Source organism: Podarcis raffonei, chromosome 1 (genome assembly GCF_027172205.1).
Source record: "Podarcis raffonei isolate rPodRaf1 chromosome 1, rPodRaf1.pri, whole genome shotgun sequence".
NCBI lineage: Eukaryota > Metazoa > Chordata > Lepidosauria > Squamata > Lacertidae > Podarcis > Podarcis raffonei.
The window spans coordinates 86,331,423-86,348,442 of NC_070602.1; the positions used below are offsets into that span (position 1 = coordinate 86,331,423).

At 43.1% G+C, this 17,020-nt stretch overlaps 1 protein-coding gene across 1 annotated transcript in view; it reads right to left on the bottom strand.

Annotated features, from left to right (window-relative positions):
- Nucleotides 1-5,874: 5,874 nt before the first annotated feature.
- Nucleotides 5,875-17,020, bottom strand: part of RUFY4 (RUN and FYVE domain containing 4) — a 28,095-nt gene continuing 16,949 nt past the window's right edge. The window contains exons 12-13 of the mRNA XM_053375178.1: nt 11,868-11,999; nt 5,875-6,971 (exon numbers count right to left, since the gene is read on the bottom strand). Coding sequence (XP_053231153.1) covers nt 6,869-6,971; nt 11,868-11,999 — 235 coding nt within the window. The 3' untranslated portion in view covers nt 5,875-6,868. The remainder of the gene's footprint in view (nt 6,972-11,867; nt 12,000-17,020) is intronic.

Below are 17,020 nucleotides of genomic sequence, written 5' to 3' on the forward strand. Positions count from 1 at the left end.
AAATTCTGGGGGGATTTATATGCTTAACAAAAAATAAGATATATGGAGAGAAAACAAACTTAAATCTAATTCTATCTCAAATTCATTTTTAATTATTCTTTTATAGATCTTTCTTTTGTTTACTTTAAAATGAATTTGTTAATACATCTTGATAGAAATATGATTTTGCTGTAAATTTGCCTGCAGAGCTATGATTAAGTCAATGCAATGGAGAGACGGCGGTAATAAGGAATAATGCACACAATGGCCTTTAGGGAAAAGGCCCGTCTCCATAACTTTTACCTGAGGTCACATGTTTCCCTAATAGTTAGGGTATGTTCCCATTACTGCTTAATCCAAATCCAGTGTTTCCACTGCTGGTTTTTGAAGCTGCATTCACACGTTTATTTACAATTAATATTAATCCTGTACTTTCTTGACACACTGCTGTTTGCTGCAGTTCTCTCAAAACATTTGCTGTGTTTTAAGCTGCTAATGTGAACATACAATGAATTAAGGAACAGGATGCATTGATCTGATTGCCATAATTCACTTGTGTCAAGGTAGGTAGGCTCATTGTGCACATCTAGAGCCAGTGTCAGGGACTGGGCAGAGGAGGAGGAGTGGCGGAGACCCCCTCCCCATCCTAACCCTTCCAGGGAGGAGGAAGACTGTATAGATTCACAACAGTGGTTTGCGGGAGGTCACAGCTCAGAGGCAGATGAGGAGGAAAAGTTGAGAAATAATGGGAGAGGAGGAGCAGGCAGAGCTGGAGAAGAAGCTGGCTGACATGAAAGCATTCCAGACCCACCATCTCCCAGAACCTGGCGAGCCTTAAAAGTAGGAGAGCAAAGAGCTCAAAGACAGAGGGCACTTAGTGGCACCCGTAGAGGAGATGATGATGATGATGACGAATGGAGATTCACTCGGGACAATGCCGTTATCCAAGAGGCTGGATTCTGTAGCCTCTCTCTGTAAAGTTTGAAATAAAAAAGGACTGTAAGAAACCTTTCCTTGTCTTTATAGTTTCCTGGGCAACCAGCCGAGAGCTGTTGACTGTACCCTGACAGCCAGAAATGGAGAACTGATGGCCTAGTGTGAGCTTCAAACAGTCTACATGGCTGTTGATGCAGGATATCTCAGGGATAAAGTATCGGCCCTCTGCCTCTGCCTATAGTCTCTGCCTATACTGCCTCTGTTGTAGCTAGCTGTATGAAATAAGAAGGTCTGGCTGATGTTATGTAGATATGTATTCCTACAAATTCTAAACAGGTGACATGTTACCTTCCCTTATTATATAAGATATTGGCCCAATAAAGAATCCTGGTTTAACTATTCAATCTTTCTTATATTTTCTACATGTACAGCACCTGATGAAGTTGTTATTAAAACACTAACAACAAAAGACTTTTACAAGATTATACACTGATACCTTAAGTTGCATGTCCTATAGTTGGTCAATCATTTAGAAGTGGCTGCTGTGGAAGAATGCTTGATACCTATGCCCATTTTTTGGCATAGGTTTGGTTGTCTCTCAAGATTTCATCACTAAATTGAGTACAAGGGTTCCTGAGGTAGGGGCAGCGGACTTCATCACCATTTGAATACTCAGGTGACTTCACCTATTTTTTGATGTGATGGTTCCAAACTCACAGATTACACTATCCATTTAAAAATCGCAATTTTTTTGTTTCTAAAAATTCCCAAGTAGCATCAGGCACTTCCCAATAGTTGTGTGTGTTTTTGTGTGTGTGTTTATGTGTGTACGTCTGTGCATGTGTATACACAAAAACACATCAACTGAAGCTTCCAGGCGCATGAACATCCAATGGATAATATGCATTTGTGCATGTAACATATGACAATCTGTGAATGGGTTTCCCACTATTTTGTCCATGGAATTGCTTTCCATACAAGTAACACAGGGACGCGGGTGGCGCTGTGGGTAAAACCTCAGTGCCTAGGACTTGCTGATCGCATGGTTGGCGGTTCGAATCCCTGTGGTAGGGTGAGCTCACATCGTTCAGTCCCAGCTCCTGCCCACCTAGCAGTTCGAAAGCACCCTTAAGTGCAAGTAGATAAATAGGTACCGCTTTATAGCGGGAAGGTAAACGGCGTTTCCGTGTGCTGCGCTGGTGCTGGCTCACCAGCTGCAGCTTCGTCACACTGGCCACGTGACCTGGAAGTGTCTTCGGACAGCGCCGGCTCACGGCCTCTTGAGCGAGATGAGCACGCAACCCTAGAGTCGGACACAACTGGCCTGTATGGGCAGGGGTACCTTTACCTTTACCTTTAACAGTCATGAATCATTTATAGCACAACCCAATACATCCTACTCAGAAGAAAGCCCCATTGAACTTAGTGGGACTTATCACCATGGTGGAACAGTGTAGAAGGAGTATTTAGGAAACCTCATGTGCTTCTATAGGAAAGTGCTTGCTATGGAGTCTTCACAAGCTGTGCACACTGAGGTTAAATGTTAACATATTTCTCCGTACTGCATTAGAAAGAAGAAAGCGTGATGAGCAGATTAGATGTCTTTTAACTTTAGAAGTCAGTCAGTCTTTGGATGGAGATATTTTAGATGTAGGGAATGTGTCTACAGACCTCTCCAGAAACAGATTTTTTTTTGTTTAGTCAATGTTCAGATGGACATGATGTCCAATGACTATATTTTGCAACAAATCATGTTGCTATATTGACTGGAATCTTTTGATGCAACAGAGACCACAAATTTCCTTTCATACACAAGTGTACAGCTGTTCTAGAATCCAATACAATAATGAACTAGTGCATATTCAATGTAATCAATGTGTATATTCGGTAGGATCATGTCTGCATTTTCAATGCTGGACCTATAAGCAAAGCAGGAGCTGCCCAGTCTCTAAAATTAGGGACAAATTAGAGGCTTTGGACAAAACACAATATTTTTCTGACCCATTTACAGCTTGTTTGTGATGATTTTTTGAGTGGTTCTTTGCCTGTTCTCAAATTCCAGGTGATACTATCTTAAGCATTATAGAGTCCATTGGGTTTAGAGAATTGTGTTCCCTAGCTACTTTGAACAAAACTAGACGTTTTCCTGACCAATTTAGGAGCTTTTTGTGATTATGGTATTCTAGCTAGTAGTGGCTGTCCTCTGCCCCTTGGACAGTTGCAATCCAAGGTTGTAAAGGGATTTCCCACCTTTGTACTCAAGACTGGTGCTTGTGAGATTGCTGGCAGATGTCATTTCCTGGATGCCAGAGCAGCTGTTACCCAACTAGTTTTTGAGAAAAGTCCCCACATCCTCCTCACCTACCGTGAACAGCTGACATCATCCTCTCCCATCACAGCTGAGAGAGGCATCCTGGGAGGGTGATGCTACATTTCAGATCTCCTCAACAGGCACATTTGGAAGGGCTTCTGAGCTTCACCATTCAACTCTGCCGGTAGAGACACTTTTCATGGCCAAGGAGCTATGGTGCCCACCCAGGCGAAAGAAAGGACAGGGCACCTATACCTTTCATAGCTATATAAAAGAGGGAATTTTAGCAGATGTTGCTTTCATGAATAGAGTTGGCTGCTGAAAATCTTTCTTCTACACAGCTATTAAAAGTGCAGAGGTTCCAACCTCAGTGGCATCCGATCAGTGTTCGAAATTCCCATTGTTCCAGGCACGTTTTGTGACAGGGAATTTCATAAACACGAGCAGTTTCTCAGCTCCAGACCACAGTACTGCATCTAAGATTTCAGATTAAAACTGCCGCTTCTGGCCCTGAGGGTGTGGGAGGAGAAATTCCTCCCTGCTCAATTTCCAAGAGATCACTGCAGCGTCAGGCAAGCTGATAGGTTCCGCCTCTCAGCTGGCCTTACATGAAGGCAGCGCTTCACGCTTGGTGGCCTCAAAAAATGAACACAAGTTTTCAGCTGCAGTTCATTCATTTCCAGCTTTGTATTCTTGTTATAAAAAGGGTGCCTGGACATTCTGTTGTTGCGCCCATAACCTAGGTTTAAGGTGCCATTTAGCTCCTAGCTTTCGTATCTCAGTTTCTAACACTGCATCTGATCACCCTTGTAGAGGCATCCTGCTTTTTTTCTCACCCAGGACAGGACACCTCTTCTGAGATGGTGCCTGCTGCCTGTGCATCATTTCAGCAAATAAATCATGCTTTGTCTCATTCTTCAGAGCTATTATTTTAATCATTTGCAAATGCCTGTAGTTTTAATCACTTCTGCAGTTAAGCAAACAAGGCTGCAGCCCTATCCACACATTCTAAGTCAGTGGGGCTTCCTTCTGTGTAGACATGGCCCCAGCCTTTATATTTATTTAATCACCTGACAGGCCTAATATGTTTACAGGTACAGACTATGCTTCCTTCACAGGCTCTGCATTTCCTCTGCAGTTGCCACTGGGAAACCTCTTGCTTAAGAGATTTCATTGAAGCAGCCTTTTGCAAGAACAGCAGGAAGCCTGCAGAGGGGAACAAATGGTTGGCTAAGAGGCATCTCCCTTGTCCACTGTTGCCTCACAGTTGCAGACAAGAGAGAAAGAGCAGGATGGAGGATGTGCTGAATGCACATTTTCTTATTCTTCAACTCTCTAGGGCCAAGTGCTTTTAGGCAATCTGTTTCAGCTAAGATTGCCATATCTCCCCCCCCCTTTTTTTTACCAGCTCCTCCCATGCTTTTTGATCATGCTGGTCTTTATGCCATGGAAATCTTTGCAGATCCAGCTGCTGTTAAAAGCACAGAGGAAGAAAGGTGGTTCTCCATCCTGGTTTGAATTATGTGAAAGGTAGTATAGAAATATTGCAGATTATAAATAAACCGGAGTAGCCGCTCCATTTTATGGGAAGAATACAACCTTAGACTGGCACTATTTTAAAAAAATAGGGCAGGGAAAAGCTTACAGGGGTTGCCAACCTTTTCAGGACAATGGGTCCATTTTGAAATCTGAGAAAGTGTCATGGACATAGTTCTTATTTCTCATAAGGCAAGGCTAATCAGGCTCCTTCTGCACAATGCATTTAAAGCAGAATCAGCCATTGCTTCCCCCAAAGAATCTTGGGAACTTGTGATGTCACTAGACCCTGCCCTGTGAGTTTTAGAGTTTGGATGCTGCTGACTTGACAACTCTAGGGAAGGATCTCTTGGGCAAAATGGGATGGTAACCAAGTCATGTAAATGGCCCGTTTCAAGTGGTCAGCAGAAGAAAGATTTGTGCGCCTCCACTCCAGTTTATTGGGTTGATCAAACTGAAGCCCTGGTTAGGCATGTGACTCTTGCAGCTTCTTTATATGAACATTAAGAGTGAACAATAAAACTTGACATTCACATAGGTAAAGGTAAAGGGACCCCTGACATTTAAGTCTAGTCGCGAACGACTCTGGGGTTGTGGTGCTCATATTGCTTTACAGGCCAAGGGAGACGGCGTTTGTCTGCTTCCGCAGACAGTTTTTCTGGGTCATGTGGCCAGCATGACTAAGCCGCTTCTGGCAAAACCAGAGCAGCGCACAGAAACGCTGCTGGAGCGGTACCTATTTATCTACTTGCACTGCTTGCTTTCAAACTGCTAGGTTGGCAGGAGCAGGGACCGAGCAATGGGAGCTCACCCCATCGCGGGACCTCAAACCACCAACCTTCCGATCAGCAAGCCCAAGCGGCACAGTTGTTTAAACCACAGCGCCACCAGTGTCCCTCCTGACATTCACATAGAGGATTTAATAGCACATTTCAAATGCCACAGGTAGCTTGATCCACCAGCTTTTCCCCCCAGCCACCTTGTTTGCTAAAGTAAGGCATGGGGAGAGAGAAAGACTACATTTTAATGTCACTGTTTCTGCAGCAGCTGACACATATTGACATTTTTGTTGTTGTTATGGATTCCTTTGCTATTATAGAGAAACATAACACTACAAAATATGTTTTATTGCACAAAAAAGGAAGGAAAAGAACTAACACAAAAACCACCCAGATGATTTTCTTTAAAATTTAATTTCTGAATGCTCCACCCCATAAATAATCATTTCTTCCACAGTAATTACATGATTCAATTATGGATTCCAGTTTCCAATAGTGATCTTCAGAGTAAAAATAAAGTACAGTGAACTGGGGACATGACACCTGCCATCCATGGTGGCGATGGGGACTCCTCCCCTCCCATAATTCTTCCTGATCTTCCCAGCTACCTCAGGAGTTCCCCCACCTGCAGTAGGAAACAGTACAGTTGGAAGTAAAATGCTTCCCTGGACTAGCTTGGGAATTTGGCGTAGCCAGAGCATTATCCCACAAAATTTCTCTTTCTGTGATGCTGCTGAGAGAGAACAGGGCAACTGCTCATGAAGTCGCTCACTTTCAGATCCCATGTTTGCCAGCTTCCATATGCTCAACTTTAATGATGGACTGTGTCAGTTCATTGGGATGATGCCCTTATCCATGCTTCATGTGCCTGCTGTCCACAGCACCTCCAACCAACCAACCACAGCAACTGTTTGTTGGGTCAACGCATGTTATCTCGCAAAGGGAATATATTTGGGAAATTTTCAGCTGCAGGGGTTGAAGGCAAATGGCTGAATCTGAGTGCCTGGCTGCATGCCTCACAGAAACCCAGATAAAAACAGACTTCTACCTAATAGTGTTGGATCTGGAAAGAATGAGAGATGCTCCTACACCACTGGAACCCGCTGGATATTTAGAGTCATCCCTGATACAAATTTAATTTCTAAGCCATTTATCATTACGATGTCCCTGACTGCCACCATATGCTCCTCTTCATTTGGAGGAGCCTGCAACCAATGCCCAAACAGAAGTCACATCCATTCCACTCAGGGAGGGAGCCATTTTCTGGACTTGCAGTGTCTGTACCACTGGGTGGAATGGGCTGCCTTGCTGAGCCCTCTGAGTCTGGTCAGGTGCCTTGGCCATTTCTCTTCTGGTAGCAGGGAAGGCAGCAGCGCTCCTTGTGCCCGCTGCTCACCGAGCAGGCATGACACACCATGCTCCGACACAACCTGAGAAAGCGAATGAGAGAGTGCGCACAGGAAACCACTTTGTTAATGTTTATTAACGACATGTATGCTTATGCTTTATATAATGCTTCTTAAAAATATGTATCATATCTCTCAAATTCTGTTCTGTCCTTTTATTTTTGAAATTAAGTAAGCAGTGTTTTTAACCCAGTTAGACTGAAAATTTAAGTTGTGAGCTTTAAAGAGCAACATTTGATAAGAAACAGTTCTAGCCCTAGTGACAACAGGGCAACCAGAATGGAACAGTTACCTTTCTGTGTGTGTCTGCATGAGAGAGATTTCCCTTACAGAGGGCTAAGAAGCAAACAAGATTTGCTGTGCGTGTGAACTGTGATGCAAGCAATCTGCATTCTGCTACTTTTAAAAAGCAGAAGCTGTGGGCCTATGCAAATGGAGGACATTCCCATGCAAGTGGAGAGAACAATTTCAAGACAAGTTAAATCTGGATCTTGACAGAGAAGAATGCTGTTTTCACTTGGCTTTATGGATTCTATGGGAAAGAACTTTTGTTCGTCAGGCTGTGTGACTATAAAAACAGATCCCTCTTAATGCCAATTTGGAGAAGCACCAATTCACAAAGAGGATTGCAAATTTGGAAAATAATTGCACAACAGAGATTTCAAAAGGCAAGAAGTAGGGGCAAAGGAAGGCTAACTGGCACTCAGTGCAGGGCAGGGGGCGGCAAACTGCCCGTATGTACAGCACATGCGTATGTGCCATATGTACTGTGCATGCGTGGCGCCGCTACGTGCTGAGCATGCACCGACAGGCAGTTTGCCGACAGCAGTGCTTGAGCGCCGTATGGACGGTGGTGGGATCCTCTGCTTGTGGCTGTAGCTCTGAGAGAGCTGGAGCTGCAAAGCCGCAGGCAGCCGATGGCTAGCAGGTAGGCTTGCCTTGTGTGCCCCTTTGCAGCTCCCCCCTTTCCCCAGCTCACTGTAGGCTTGGGAGTCACGGGGGGCAGGGTGGAATGTCACCCCCGTCAAGATGGCACCTGGAGCACGCTGCACCCACCTTGCTCCACCTCTGGCAAGATGTGACCATGGCACTTCTTTCTCCTGCCTTACTTATTTTTCCTAATTTTATCAGGCTCCTTTGCCAGGACACTCTTTTCTGTATGTACTTCCTCACTCCTTGGTGTGTGTGTGTGTATTAGGGTTAGTGTGCTAGGTTGAGTAATTCCTTCACTTTAATCTCTATTTCTCCTTTTCAGTGTTTTTCTTCACAAGGGTGAGAACATCCAAAGCTGTGTAACATTTTGTTAGGCAACAAAGTTTTGGACTTTCATTTTTGGTCTGGTTCTTTGTTCATATATTCCCTTGCAAAGGAAGACCTCAGATTTTGGTCTGTTTGTTTATCTTTATATCCTTGCATTCCTTTTTTCCAAAGAAAGCATCCTATGCTGTGCGTTTCAGGCCTGATCAATTTTGGCAAGCAGAGCAAAGCTGTTATATAAAGTTCACTATCCAGTTCCATCGCCAAACTGTAACAACCTGACATAAAGGGCAGGGCTAAAAATCCAGACCTGCTCTGAATAGTCATGATAATGCACCACACACATTATGACTAGGGGTCTCAAAAGCGGGAAGTGGCCTGGTCCTCTTGGATCATTGACAGGGCCTGTCTATAGATGCCTCTAGACACAATAAGATGGCAAGTGTCTGGCATGTCACCAGCACTAAACTTTCAAAGCATCTAGCTGCCCTGTAAACAAAGAGTTTATACAAGTTTTTAAAGGCAAGGGCAGGAGATTTAAAAAGTAGAGAGATGATAGATCTGATTGGGGATGTGTGTCCCATCAAGTTAGGCCCTGCCACTGCATCACCCCTCTTCTACTGCTAGGGAGCTGGAGACCCTTCATTAGATAAAGAAAACAATGCCCGACCTGAAGAATTTGGAGCAAAGGATTCAGCAGAGGAAACACAGCCCAGAATAACTAAGGAGATAGTACAAGAATACTTGGCTAGTATACATGTATTCAAGTCTTCAGGGCCAGATGAACTGCATCCAAGAGTATTAAGAGAACTGGCAGATGTGATTTCAGAACCACTGGCAGTCATCTTTGAGAATTCCTGGAGAACAGGCGAAGTCCCGGCAGACTGGAGGAGGGCAAATGTTGTCCCTATTTTCAAAAAGGGGAAAAGAGAGGACCCAAATAATTACCGCCCAGTCAGTCTGACATCAATACCAGGGAAGATTCTGGAGCAGATCATTAAGCAAACAGTCTGTGAGCACCTAGAAAGGAATGCTGTGATCACCAACAGTCAGCATGGATTTCTGAAAAATAAGTCATGTCAGACTAACCTGATTTCGTTTTTTGACAGAATTACAAGCCTGGTAGATGAAGGGAACGCAGTGGATGTAGCCTACCTTGATTTCAGCAAGGCATTTGACAAGGTGCCCCATGATATTCTTGTAAAGAAGCTGGTAAAATGCGGTCTTGACTATGCTACCACTCAGTGGATTTGTAACTGGCTGACTGACCGAACCCAAAGGGTGCTCATCAATGGTTCCTCTTCATCCTGGAGAAGAGTGACTAGTGGGGTGCCACAGGGTTCTGTCTTGGGCCTGGTCTTATTCAACATCTTTATCAACGACTTGGATGATGGACTCAAGGGCATCCTGATCAAATTTGCAGATGACACCAAACTGGGAGGGGTGGCTAACACCCCAGAGGACAGGATCACACTTCAAAACGACCTTGACAGATTAGAGAACTGGGCCAAAACAAACAAGATGAATTTTAACAGGGAGAAATGTAAAGTATTGCACTTGGGCAAAAAAAATGAGAGGCACAAATACAAGATGGGTGACACCTGGCTTGAGAGCACTACATGTGAAAAGGATCTAGGAGTCTTGGTTGACCACAAACTAGACATGAGCCAACAGTGTGACATGGCAGCTAAAAAAGCCAATGCAATTCTGGGCTGCATCAATAGGAGTATAGCATCTAGATCAAGGGAAGTAATAGTGCCACTGTATTCTGCTCTGGTCAGACCTCACCTGGAGTACTGTGTCCAGTTCTGGGCACCACAGTTCAAGAAGGACACTGACAAACTGGAACGTGTCCAGAGGAGGGCAACCAAAATGGTCAAAGGCCTGGAAACGATGCCTTATGAGGAACGGCTAAGGGAGCTGGGCATGTTTAGCCTGGAGAAGAGGAGGTTAAGGGGTGATATGATAGCCATGTTCAAATATATAAAAGGATGTCACATAGAGGAGGGAGAAAGGTTGTTTTCTGCTGCTCCAGAGAAGCGGACACGGAGCAATGGATCCAAACTACAAGAAAGAAGTTTCCACCTAAACATTAGGAAGAACTTCCTGACAGTAAGAGCTGTTCGACAGTGGAATTTGCTGCCAAGGAGTGTGGTGGAGTCTCCTTCTTTGGAGGTCTTTAAGCAGAGGCTTGACAACCATATGTCAGGAGTGCTCTGATGGTGTTTCCTGCTTGGCAGGGGGTTGGACTTGATGGCCCTTGTAGTCTCTTCCAACTCTATGATTCTATGAGTAAACAGCAGCTGTAGAAAGGAGAAGTCGTGATCCAAAACAAGACATTGTGGTTTTTACAAACAAGTGAGCATGGAAAGAACTGACGAGAAATGGGAAACATCATGTGAGACACAGCCTGGGCACCTGAAATTGTTAACAGCTAGCTTTCTCACACTATGGGATGATGGTACAAGGAAAAAGATACAAAAAGAGGCTTTTGAGATGGAGAGGATATGAGAGTGTGGTTTTAGGGTATTGCCACTTAATTTATGATGTGCTTGTTCACTTGTTTCAGGTGAAAAGTCCGAGTTGATCAGAAACTGAATATGAGCTGTGGTGCAGCTGACTAAAAAGCTAATGCAAATTGAGGCTGTAGTAACAGAAGAATGGTGCCTAAATCTCAAAAAATGATCAGCCCTTTTTGCATCTGAGTGTCCTTCAATGATATGCATAACTTATCTAATATTACCAACGGAGATATACGTCAGCTCTCTCCAGAGGTCCCCGCATGCAAAAGGACACACTGGGATGTTCTGTCACTTGATGGTGTCACATTCTCACCTAGACCAAAGAGACCCATCTGTACCCATCTGCAGGGGTATTCTTCACTGGGGAGGGCCATTCTCTGGTTCAGCCCCCTTTTCCCACATGCTGTGGGATCCAGTAGGGCAGAAAAACAGAACAGGGGGAGGAAAAAGCATAATTCCTGGCTAAAGTTCTGTTTACTCTTGACACACTTGCAGTGCTGGATTTATGTATAAGCTAAACAAGTTATAGCTTAAGGCCCCACTCTCTTGGGGCTCCCAAATTTTTTTAAGGAAAAAACAACTTGATGTACATTTCCAGAATATAAGATAAAAAAACAAATAAAACCTACATACAGCAACAGTAGCAAATGGCTTTAGTTGCCTATTAGGTCCATAAATTACCATGTAGCATATATTCAACACAAAAAACAGTGACAATTTGTTGTTGACAAAGTACAGCTGGACATATAAAGGGCCCCATTACCTTCAGTAGCTTAGGGCCTCATCAAACCTAAATCCGGCCCTGCACACTTGGTCCTCCTCACTGAACACAAGTTATTTCTTTTATGCAGTGGCTCCCCATTTGTAGAATGTTCTCCCTGGGAAGGCTCGCCTGGCGCCTTCATTACATTGAACCAGGCAAAAATACACCTCTTCTCCCTGGCCTTTGGCTAATTAAACAGCCTATGTCAATTTAAATCTGTTTGTGGGAGAGGGGCTATTGGTTTGTTCTTGTTCTTATCATGTATTTTGTGTTCTCATTTTGTATTTTTATGTTATGAACTGCCCTGTGATCTTCGGATGATGGGCAGAATATAAATTTAATTAATAATAACAACAACAATAATAGGACAGATGTTACCTGCACTGGTATCGGCGCGACATGAGCCTGAAATCCTTTTTGCACTGAACACACACCCCTGGGTTCTGAGGAGCTGGAGATACTGTTGTGGAGGCAATGCCTTCTGTCTTTTGCCACAGGGCATCTTTTTCCCTGAAGAAGAAAACGGAGGACAGAGAAATTTACTTTTTCTAGCTCTATAGGCAGCTAATGACCGCCACCAGCCCATGACAAAAGATGGAGCCTTTAAAGAATTATAGATCATCTCTTGTAGCCCGTTGTCAATTCAAGAAATGCACTCAATGTGTTTTACAGGGACTTCCGGAGGCGGCGCAAAACCGTGATGGCGGACCTCTTCGAGCTCTGAAGAGGGGCACCGCAGAAAAGGGTTGCTCGCGACGGCGCAGCGGCAACCCATCAAGATAAACCACGGGCAGAGTGAGTCCGTGGCCGTGGGACCCGGCGGGCACCTGGAGCGACCCCGAAATCACAAAAGGAACCCCGTAAGGGGCTCCGGAGTGAAGGAGGGGGAGCGGTGCTGTGGGTTCATCGCTCTTTCTGCGGAGGCGAAGCCGCGCGGCTGTCACGGATGAGCGCTGACCTTTCTTCCAAGAAACATCGGGCTGAAACATCAAACCCGTGAGTAAGGACCTAAGATTTTACAAATTAAATCGGAAAATTTGGCTAAAAACGGGAGACGAGAAAGAGGAAGTCCGTCTTCCGACACTGCTTTCAAGATCAAAGCAGACGGTCTAAAGAGCGGAAAGCGCTGTGAACAGGGAAGCTTTGAAGCTTTAAATCGGGACTTTCGTGCACATTTGAATTTTATTGTTAAAGAATAAATACAGCATAAAATTGACCTGGAGCGGACACCCCAAGGGCAAGGGAAGACTCTAACCCCAAATTCCCGGGTGGCCGGGTAAAGTTGTTTAAACTGCGGAACTGTTGCAAGCTTCCAGATACTTTTGCAACTTTTGAGCTCATCTAGCTGAAGTGGATACAATTGCAGGCACCTTGCTGGAACTTTGTTATATATTGAAAAGGGCTCTGCAGGACTTTTCTTTTAGCATGCTGGAACTAATTTGCTTTTAAAATTGTTTTTAAAGTTGGAACAAAGAGACTTTAATTGTGGAAAGTTACCTTCCTCTTACTAAAACTTTGGTGGCACTCCCCCTAGAGGACACTGGGAATACAGAGGCCTGGGAAAGTTTTTTTTGTTTACCTTCTCTCAATAGACTGTTTTTAATTCTGGACTTGCCTTTCCCATGGGATTACAACACTTGACCTTGAACGTTGACTGATGAGTGGCACAGGAAAGACAAGAGCAGCCAAAGCTAAGGAAGCTAAGGAGAAAGAGAAAGCAAAAAAGCAAGCACAGCTTTTGCAAACAACTTTAACTCAGGGACGTAGATTATCAGTTCCAGCTGTGCTTGCGACACAAAAAGTAGAAACCGAAAAGCCTGAAAAATCTGAAGAGGAAGATATGGCAGCAGGAGGAGCTGAGGCAGTACTGAAACAAGTTTTGGAACAACTGTCAGCAATAAATCAAAAAATTGATAACCAATCAACAAAAATTGACCAAGCAACATCCTCGATTCAGAAATTGACAGATCAGGTTTCCCAACATACTCAAGCAATTGAAAAATTGCAAGGAGCAACAGAAGAGAATCGTAAATTGGCAGGGGAAGCCGTTCAAATTGCAACATCAGCTAAAAAAGAAGTCGAGGAAGTTAAAGCGGAAGTCAAGCCTCTTCATCAACAGATAGGGGACCAACAAACCTATCTCTCGTTGGTGGAATTGAAAAATCGCGAGACCAACCTTAGACTAAGGGCAGTCCCAGAAATTGAACAAGAAGATTTGAAAGGACTTTTGACAACAGAGTTTACAAAGTTCTGGGACTTAAAAGAAGAAATTGATTTTAAAATTGTATCGGCTTTTCGGTTGGGAAGATTAGTAAGAAAAGATAGATCCAGAGACTGCTTAATAGCTTTGAGATCAAGGGAGGAGAGAGACAAAATACTAGGCCTACACTTCAAAAACTCAATTGTGATACAAGAGAAAAGGGTGGAAATTTATCGAGATATTCCTAAACAGTTATTGGACTTGAGAGCCACCTACTCAGATTTGGCTAAGTCACTGAGACTCAACACAATTCCTTATAGGTGGGAGTTCCCACAAGGGCTATCATTCACTTACAAACAGAAGAAGGTTAAAATAAGATCACCAGAGGACTTACAAAAGTTCCAGCACGACCACGGAGAAGACCTCCAAAAAGAAGCAGCAGCTAATTGGCCTATACCCAACCCAGGTGGAGCATTACCTGCACCTTCGGAACCAGAGGAGAAAGAAGATACACCGCTCTAGGTGTAGCAGAATAGTTCAGGATGTCTCTGCGGCTACTCAGTTGGAATATAAATGGCGGAAATTCCCCGGAGAAAAGAAGGAGGTTATTTCACATATTGAAGAAAGAACAATTGGATATTATTTGCCTACAAGAAACCCATGTGACCAGGCTCCACAGGAAGGTTTTGGTAAATAAAAGATTAGGCCAAGAATTTATTTCGTCTGACAAAGTAAAGAAAAGAGGAGTGGTGATCTATGCTAAGGAGAGCCTGATACCCAAATTTCTATTTAAGGATGAACAAGGAAGAATTTTGGCAATTGAAATTCAAACCCAAGGAGAAAAAATATTGATATTAGGAATTTATGCCCCAAATGACGGGAAATCAGAATTTTTCAAGAAGCTGCATGAGATGTTGCTGGACTATCTGGACTATGCTAACATCATAATGATGGGAGATATGAATGGAGTGGTGTCTACACATATGGATAAGTCTCACAACCAAAACTTAACATCTGATGGCAGACTGCCCAAAACTTTTTTCGAACTGACTGACAATCTGGATTTGATCGACATATGGAGGACAAAGAACCCCCTAGGTAAAGAAGGAACTTTTTTCTCTGAGGCCCACCTGTCTTGGTCAAGGATCGACCAAATCTGGACCTCCAGGGGGCTGGCACCCAAGACTAAAAAGGTGGAAATCTGCCCAAAAACATGCTCCGACCACAACGCCTTGAAAATAGAACTTAGATTAACTCAACCCGGTTCCTTCAGATGGAGAATGAATGACACACTACTAAGAGATCAAGAGATTGTGAAAAAGGCCCAAAAAACATTAAAGGACTATTTTGAGATAAATCTGAATACTACAGTTGAAAAAAGAACGATCTGGGACGCAAGTAAAGCTGTTATGAGAGGGTTTCTGATACAACAGAATTCAATCAAGAAAAAACTCTGGAACGGAAAGAAGGACAAAATATTGGAGAAAATACACCAAGGAGAAAAAAAACTGAGAACCAAACCAAAGTCCAAGGAGGTGCTGAGAGAAATTAAATTCCACCAAGCAGAATACTCAAAATTGATCAATCAGGAGATTGAATGGAAAATAAAACAGATGAAGCAAAGATCTTTTGAATCAGCAAATAAATGTGGAAAGCTGCTAGCTTGGCAGCTGAAAAAAAGACAAAAGCTAAACACGATAACAAATCTAGAGATTGATGGAAGGACCGTACAGAAACCAGAAGAAATTAGGAGGTGCTTCCACAGATACTTCAAAGAACTGTATGCACAGGGGCCCCAGAAAGAATCAGAGATAGATCAATTTTTAAAGACAAATGGACTATCAAAAATAACTCAAGATAAAAGATCAATCTTGAACTCTATAATAACCACACAGGAAATTGAAGGTGCCATTCAGAATATGCAACTAGGCAAATCTCCAGGCCCGGATGGACTTACCTCCAAATATTACAAGGTTCTGAAGGACTATTTGATACAACCTTTGTTGGAGGTATGTAACCAGATTATGGATGGGAAGAGGGCACCAGAAACGTGGAAAGAAGCCTTCATCACATTGATACCTAAGTCAGAATCTGAAAAGACTCAGCTTAAAAACTACCGTCCCATCTCACTCCTAAATGTGGATTACAAAATATTTGCAGACATTTTGGCAAATAGACTTAAAAAAGTCTTAAATGAAGTAATTCATAAAGACCAAGCTGGCTTTCTCCCTGGTAGACATTTATATGAGAACACTAGAAACATCATTGACATTTTAGAACTTTTGCAGACTAACAGGAACACAAGGGCGGTGTTAATCTTTATTGATGCGGAGAAAGCATTTGACAATATATCTTGGATGTTTATGAAGAAGAACTTGGAGGGGATGGGAGTGGGACGGGGGTTTGAGAATGGACTACAAGCAATCTATTCAGAACAAAAAGCTAAATTAATAGTGAACAATGTGGTGACGGAGGAATTTAAAATTGAAAAAGGGACACGACAAGGGTGCCCTCTATCCCCTCTGTTATTTATTTCAGTCCTGGAGGTGCTATTGAATATGATCAGAGAGGACCGGTTGGTACAAGGGATAGAGGTCGGAGTGAAACAATATAAACTGAAAGCTTTTGCAGATGACCTAGTTTTGACACTGCAGGAGCCAGAATCCAGTACAAAAAGAGTTCTCGAACTTATATCTGAATTTGGTCGGGTGGCGGGATTTAGGTTGAATAAACAAAAAACTAAGGTTCTGACCAAAAATTTAACAATTATAGAAACAGAGGGGTTTCAGAGAGAAACAGAACTGAATGTGGTTAAAAAAGTGAAATACCTTGGGATCTATTTGTCCTCCAAGAATTTGAATTTATTTAAGGATAATTATGAGAAATGTTGGTTGGAAGTTAAAAAGGATTTAGAAATTTGGTCAAGATTGAAACTTTCCTTGTTGGGAAGAATTGCAGCTATAAAAATGAATGTGTTGCCGAAAATGTTATTTTTGTTTCAAACCTTACAGATCGTGGACAGAGTGGATTGCTTTGGAAAATGGCAGAAGGATATATCTAGATTTATCTGGCAGGGCAAAAAGCCCCGAATAAAGTTTAAAATATTAACAGATTCGAAAGAAAGAGGGGGGTTTGCCCTGCCGGACTTGAGGTTGTATTATGAAGCTGCAGCCTTCTGCTGGCTGAAAGATTGGTTTTTGTTGGAAAACACCGATGTCCTAGATCTGGAAGGTTTTAATAATGCTTTTGGATGGCACGCATACCTATGGTACGACAAGGTTAAAGCACATAAATTGTTTAAAAGCCACATTGTCAGAAAAGCAATTTTTGC